Source organism: Frieseomelitta varia, unplaced genomic scaffold, assembly GCF_011392965.1.
Source record: "Frieseomelitta varia isolate USP_RPSP 00005682 unplaced genomic scaffold, Fvar_1.2 scaffold_215, whole genome shotgun sequence".
In the NCBI taxonomy this organism is placed as follows: domain Eukaryota; kingdom Metazoa; phylum Arthropoda; class Insecta; order Hymenoptera; family Apidae; genus Frieseomelitta; species Frieseomelitta varia.
Window position 1 is genome coordinate 708,549 of NW_025109917.1, and position 7,839 is coordinate 716,387.

At 41.1% G+C, this 7,839-nt stretch overlaps 1 protein-coding gene across 3 annotated transcripts in view; it reads right to left on the reverse strand.

Moving 5' to 3' along the window:
* Positions 1-7,139, reverse strand: part of LOC122527354 (transcription factor cwo) — a 55,220-nt gene extending 48,081 nt beyond the window's left edge. The window contains exon 1 of one of the 3 annotated variants that reach the window (XM_043651460.1): positions 5,807-7,139. In XM_043651460.1, the coding sequence (XP_043507395.1) occupies positions 5,807-5,881 (75 nt within the window). In that variant the 5' untranslated portion in view covers positions 5,882-7,139. The remainder of the gene's footprint in view (positions 1-5,806) is intronic. The other 2 variants (XM_043651458.1, XM_043651457.1) reach the window with 2 other exon arrangements.
* Between the last annotated feature and the right edge of the window lie 700 nt (positions 7,140-7,839).

Below are 7,839 nucleotides of genomic sequence, written 5' to 3' on the forward strand. Positions count from 1 at the left end.
TAATATTTATACGAATTTTAGCAATTCAAAAATTCACCTCCTGGGTAGACATCTATACTCTAGTAATAATAACATTTATATAAATTTTAAAATTTAAAAATTAGTGGACAGACATCTATACTGTAGTAACAGTACATTTATATGAATTTTGACAAAAATTCACATCACAGACAAACATCTACGCTGTTGTGATAGGACGTTTTAGTCATATTTATACGGATTTTAGCAATTCAAAAATTCACCTCGTGGATAGTCATCTATACTGTAGTAACAGTAACATTTATATGAATTTTACAATTTTAAATTTAAAAATTCGTGGACAGACATTTATACTGTAATAACAATAACATTTATGTGAATTTCAACAATTCAAAAATTCACCTTGCGGATAGACATTCACGCTGCAGTAACAGGACGTTTTAGCAATATTTATAGAATTTTAACAATTCAAAAATTCACCTCGTGGACAGACGTCACTATTCTACAGTAACAGGATGACGTTTACACGAGATTCTAACAATTCAAAGATTTCAGTATAACATCTACGATTGATAAACGATCTGAATAGTTACGAACTAGCAGTGTTTGTCAAAGTATGTATGTATGTCGAAAGGCCTGCGCGCGTTGATCGGCGATAAGCCACACCGTGAAGGAAGGAAATATCTGTGTCAAGATGCTGGTGAAACAGAAGCACGAGATCGGAGTTGGTGCTTTTTACGCGTAGCCGTGAGATGGAACGAGACGGATAGAACACGGAGAGACACGTTAATTGCAATCGAACGTAGCGGCGCGGTTATTGTCGGTCTGGTTGACGCCGGTGCCTCGTGCGACCATAATTTATCGCTGATCGATGTAATTCCCTTCTCCCGTTCGTGTCGACCTCCATACGCACGCTGTACCATTGTCCGAGGATACAGGTGCCTCGCGATTTTCATCCAATCACATTCCAAGAAACTCGGTGTTAACACATTGTGTTACGGATGGGCGACGAGAATTCTCGTCTTTTGTGTTTCAACGTGTTGCGCTATTTTGCGTCGTAGGGGATCCAGGCAACGTTATATATAATTTATATTATACAATATTATATATAATATACAATTGTATATTATAATGTTATATAATATTTCAAGAAGTAGGGAAATTGTTTCCTAACATACCACACCAAGAAATGTTATTCGAGGTACTTCCATTTTATTTAATAAAATGCCTCTAAAATGAAAAATAATTAATAATTTTAATTATTAATAAAATAATATATCTATATACATTCTTTTGAATCCTTTCAATCATATATTAAATAATTCGAAACGTACGAGAGAAATACATGCTATATGTTTATCTGAGCATACCGTCCTCAATGTGTTAATGTAAATATAAAATAAATAATAATTAAAATCTAAAATACATAATAAATAGATTCTTAAATATTACTATAAAAATATATAATATTTAAATATTTAATATTTAAATATTTTAATATTTAAATATATAATATTTCTTAAATATTATATAAAAATATATAATATTTAAGAATATTTTATCCATGTGAATTAAAGAAGTGCACATATGCGTTGTACAAAGTTTCCCTGTTGCTCCAAAAATGTTGGGCGTGCCGAGAAATATTTATTTTCCCCGTACGATTTTGACGACAATCAGTCACGAATATTAAATTTCGTAAATTAATTTCACAAATCAGAAATCAATAGGATGTCAACGAGACACGAGCTGAACTAAGCATTCTCGAGCTAGAAAAAAAAAAAAAAAAGAAAACACTCCTAAATGAATTGTAGAAAATGCGCGCACGTGCGATTGCGATATTCCTAGGATTATAAATATAGAGCGGCGGATAGATATCTCGACGATATCGCTGGCCTATGTTTGTGAATTCCCGCGAGGCGCGTGCTTGCGCGATGGAAAACGAAGAAACTTGACTTGGCGCGATTCACAGAATCATCCTACCGTTCGCAACGTTGCCTCGTTCTCTCAGTAGGAGAATGTTCGGTCGGTGACAAAATCGTTGAAATGTTTGTGAATCGATGAAAAGTTGCGCGAAGTTTCAGAAACCCGTCGAGCCGCGATTGAGAAATCACCCGGCGAGGGTAAACGTTTTCACGCGGCATTTTGTTCGCTGCGTGAAATTTATATACGTACGGCTCGTTGCGTAACGCGCTTTCCAAAGATTACTTACAATTAGAATTGTACCAGGCACTCGGAAGAGAGTAGGGCAGCTACGGACAACGCGATCGTTCAAATTCCAGCGCGCGGAAGATAGTGAGACAAAAAGAAAAAGAAAAAGATAAAAGTGACTTATTTGCAGAGAGACACCTCGTTTATCACCGCTTCGTTTTATCTACCAGGCTTCGTACCTTGGAAATGGTCGCGTCTGTATTAGAAAATGCACACGCGCTACAAAGATGCACTTTAACGCGTGCAACGTGTCAATTGTTAGCAAATACGCAAATATTGAGTAAAAATGTCGATTCATCGATGATTTTAATTTTTTTTCACGTTCCGGCTAATCGAAGATTGTTCATCCGTTTGAAAAGGAACAGCTCTCTTAACCTCTGCGCTGGCAACTGACTGCGGACCATAACGAGTGACCAAATCGTATATAACAATTTGTCAGCTTTCTTTTTAAACTCGTCGACACGATATCACTGGACAGAAATTATTCAGAAGTAATAAATTTATTATCTGTTTTGCCTATTCTGTTTTACTTAAATATAGTTAAAACTGAGAAAATATTGCAATTTTGGGACAAAAGATTCTCGACGCGCTGGCAACTGACTGCGGACCATAACGAGTGACCAAATCGTATACGACAATTTGTCAGTTTTCTTTTTAAACTCGTCGGTACAATATCACTGGATAGAAATTATTGAGAAGTAATAAGTAAATTTATTACCTGTTTTGCCTATTTTGTTTTACTTAAATATAGTTAAAATTGAGAAAATATCGAAATTTTGGGAAACAAAAGATTCTCCAGCGCAAGAGGTTAATCGCGAAAACTTGTAGCGTTCTACTCTCGCAAGCGAATCATTTCACTACGTTTGTAATTGAATCAATCTCGTCGAGTGTATCACGCGCGAAATATTTTGCAACTCAAGTTGTGATAAATTGTAAAAGCGACAGTGAGTATCTGTAGGGAAAAACAATGGCGCAGCCATTTTTGGGGAAATTACCAGTATCTCGAGTGTGTTTGATCAATCCTACCAGCTTCGACGCGAATACACACATGGTAGAGCACCGAAACTCTCGAATACACGTAATGCACGCCCACTCGCGGCATTCTTCGTTCGAACGTGTTTTGCGTTAGTAGTTTCCATGACGCGAGCCGTTTACTCAGATTGCGTCAATTAACGTGATCTTCCGTGGCGCAAAAGACGATAGGTGTTGCCGTGACGATGGCTTTTCCTATCCGAAGCATCTGCAACCGGCCTAATATTATGAGAGCACGGCCTTATCTCCACGTATGCTCGATAACAGCCTCGCAAAGAGTTATCGTTCCTTTCGAACTGTCGATTAATCAAAGTCTTACGCGAGTCTTACGCGCACGGTGTATAGAATTCTCGTTTATTATCGCGAATGTTTAAAAATTAGTCGAAACAATCGAAGGTCCAACACCTTGATTTCGAAATTCGACTTTAAGCTTTGCACGAAGCAAAGTTTACTCTGCAAAGATATCATTCGTCTTTAATACACGTAATAACGAAAGAATGAGAGAATATCGCGTATTTTAGATCCAGCAAGGAAGTAAAAAATTGCAGACATCCTCGTAGAAAAATACGTCGACAGACTGTCGACAAACGGAGAATTCAAAATTTGTCAAATTACACGGCAGTTCAACCTTCTCGTATATAACGAAATTTTTCATGCAGTGAAGCTCGACACCGGAACGCGACGCCGTCCGTTTGCAGATTTTAAAAGAACCGATGATTTCATCGGCAATGCCTGGCGAGTAGCAGCTCGTTAGATCGATCGTTTCCATTCGCCACGTTCGACGCGGCTGACCGTATCTCGAATTCTCGATCTCGGGGAAACACACGATGCAGCTCACCGAGCGCAGATAAAAAAANAAAAAAAAAAAAAAAAGAAAAAAGAAAATACAAGAAAAGAAAAGAGAGAAACAAGAAAGAAGTGACTCCAAGATTTCCAAGTTAAATACGGACGAACACAATCGAGCGCGTGCAGCACGAAATACAACGCACACACGTTCACGCGTTGCTGCATACACGGTGCACGAATAAATCCGTGCGGATCGATCTGCAGTGTCAATGGCCGATGGCGGCCAAGATCCGCGAAACCGTGTGTGTTGTACAGCGTGGCCCGAAAGAAATTTGCTGCGAGCATCGTCGCCTCGACACATACACCGTGTCTCCTCCAGCCTGTTCTCCATCTCGCGCGATAAAAGCGTGTTTATGACCGACCGAGTGGCTGACACGCTCGTGAAACTCGTTACGATCGACACGACGCGACGTGGATGTTACGCGCGAACGTCACTTTCCTTGACAATAATAGGAAGCCGCGAGAGAACATCAATCGCGGTCACAATATTTCGTTTTTAATCCCTTCTTTAATTCTTCGACGACGAAGCACGCTGCGATCAAAAATCAAAACGAACTTCTCTCACGCAGCGCGAACAACGTAATTTGGAATTTCGTACAATTGCCTCGCGTTACGACGGCGCTAGCGTTAATCGATCTCGATACTTCTCCCGCGTAAAGTCAAATGTTAACTTCGAACGTGTCTTCCGATCAACCGTAATTAAAGAGTAATGTTGGCGAATGGTGTTTCAATTCACTGCGACGCTCTGTCCCATGGATTCGATCGACACAACCCGTAATATCTATTATATGTATATATTGGCGTTTATAATAAACACCAACGGTCGCCTGATTGACGAGGCATTCTTTGTTGTTTATCTTATCTTCCGGGTGGCCATGAATTTTTGAGAACAACCTGCGAACATTCGAAATCACGCCAATCGTATCAGTTTAATCATCAATCGTACAAAGAGAACCAAGAACGGGAGAAAGAGGGAATGTCAAAATCCAGCACCTGTGCGCTCGCGATAACGTATTATCGAAAAACATGAATTTATGACAATGTATCCTATGAATCAATGGAGCTCTTCTATTTCCAACCGCTACGACATAATTTTGTAATATGAATATTAGAGAACGAGTTAGGTCCCAATTAGGTAAATTACCGTTTAATTAACTAACAACCGTTTAATTAAACGCCGATCCCTCGGAAATAATCCCAGCAACGTAACAGCGGCGAAACGTGTATTCCTTCGTGTCACGCTCGCGCTCTTGCATAACGTCTAGACCATATGTTGTAACGTAATAAAGTTTTCAAAAATCTGCCGGCAACGATATCACGTTATTCCGTGTAATCGGTTGTTTCGAACGGTTCCACGTGCATACAGGTAAGCAGGCAAGTACCTGTATGTACATGTGTACGAATACACGCGTCGGCTCACCCTGGTTAACGAGAATTCTCACGTTGTCGCTCAGTGGTAAGTCGACGTAAATATTTTTGGATGGTGTTAGACTGAATAATACCGGCAAGGTCGACGGCGTGGAACATTTCTCTCGAGAAAGAATCTAGACTGCAGGGGTGATTCATGTCGCGTGCTGATGCTTTGCAACGCACCATTGCAATCGCACGCAGCTATTATTTAATATACTTGAAAATTACAGTTGCCTCGAGTCAACGTCAGTTATTGAAAGAGTTCTGTTTCACTTTTCTGTGAAGAGAAAGATAATCTCCGGCGATGATTAATAACTGTTTGAACACGTACCTCTCGTACTTCACTTGCATAGAATGAGCGGAGTTGTCCTCCCAGTAATTCTGTGTCTCCATCATTTTGCCGCATAGAATCGTTTCCGACGCACAACACGATCACTTCTGATCTCCAGTCGTCGCTGTCACCGCTTGCTTCTGTCTCTTTCGGCTCCTCGCCGAGGATTATCCTCAACTTTCTCCGTCTCTGTTTTCACGCGCGAGGTGCCGAAAAACGGTTTTCTCTTTAAATTCACGCCCGTACCACGCAACGTCCGACGTACAGTCCGCAGCCGTAATTGAGCGCGAAATTTAACGACACGCACAGGACCGTCGTTTGGCGCCGACTGTCGAATTACGAGTATACGTGGCTAGTATTTCGAAAAAAGAAAGAAAAAGAAAAGAGGGTCCTCTTTGAACCGATGGCTTTTTGATCGATAGTGCGCACCCGACGACTAGGTTAGGTTCGCCTCCACAAACTCACTGACACACTCGAAACGACACGACGGACCAGGAGGCCGGTACTTGGGAATCGCCCACGTCTTTCCGTCCAGTCACACTCACCGATATATCTGTACTGGCGCCCTCTTCTTTTCTTCTCCGTCTTCTTTCTTACTTAACGATCTCTCTCTTTTTTCTCTTTCTTTCTTTCAGATCCGACGATCGAGTCGTAGATCGATCTTTCTCTCTACGCAAGAGAGACAGAGAGAGAGAGAGAGAGAGAAACGTAACGATGAAAATTTGAAAATTTTCCTCCAATTACCCGACCGATGCTGTAGATCTCGTCTCTCCTGTGGACAGCCGATAAAAAAAAGAAAAAACGAACACGGCTCGTTCTCAAGGCATGAATGCGAACGAGTGATAAGGCCGTTGACTTGCTCGGCCGCGAAATTCCACGATATACTAACCGTGGCAGGGCCGTAAGAATTGAATGGATCGTGCGTTCGCCTGGCGCGCGTTCCGAAACCTATAGGCGCGCCTCGTACGATGCGCACGCATGCACTTTACGAATTTTCACGTGCGATGCTTGGCGGCGCTCGAAGATGTTGACGCTGGGTTAACAACTACGTGACATGCACGATTGAATTCTTGATCGATCGTGCGTACACCTCTTTATCGACGCCCGCGCCTCCATACCATATATATAGATCCGTGTAATTTGAATTTCCAACAAACGACGAGAATTACAGGAGAATAATTTCGTATCGCAGCGTGTGTGTAAATACGTGTCGTCTCCTTAGGCAGGCTACACTACGCGTATAATGCGCGACCCTGTTCGATTCTCGCGATGGTCCGCGGTGTGGCACGCAGACCAATGGTGGGAGCGATCCAGAACCATCCCAGGCACGGAACCATCGATCCCAGAGCCACGCAACTTCGCGATCCAACGTAAACTGTTGTCTACTCTTTTCCATACAGCTTGCGTCGTTGTCCGCATTGTCGATGTTACGTGTCGTCTTCTTCCACGTTTTTCTCCCTTATCAGAGGGAATTTTTTTCTTATCAAGGAAACAGTACAAATACCGAGCGATACATAGCTAAATATTTCTTTTTTTTTTTAATCTACGATATCTTTCAACGATGATAACGTGTGCGCCCGCGAGTTTTACAAAATTCTTCGATAAGACAATTTGTTCTCGGCATATCACGTGCTGATAATGTTACGTGTGGATCGATATGGTGATCTTGAAATAACTTTAGCGATACTCGCGCCGGTATATTGTTACGAAAACAAAAACAAAAACAAGAAACATTAATCTATATCTAAACATTCTTCCAAATAGCGCGAGATTTACAGACAAGTATTTTTTCGATCCTCTATAACGTCGTACATATATTATTGCGAAAATTGAAATCATAAATCGACATTGACAATCATTGAACGATAAATCGTTTCCTTGCATCGATCATCGGTCTGATAACATCGCACCAGCGTCACGTGATTTTTAATGGTTAACGACCGAAATCCGAGTCGTAAAAGTTTAAACGTACGTAGCGGTATCCGATGAAAATAGCTGCTCGTCACAATATTAATCTGCATACTACTATTCGT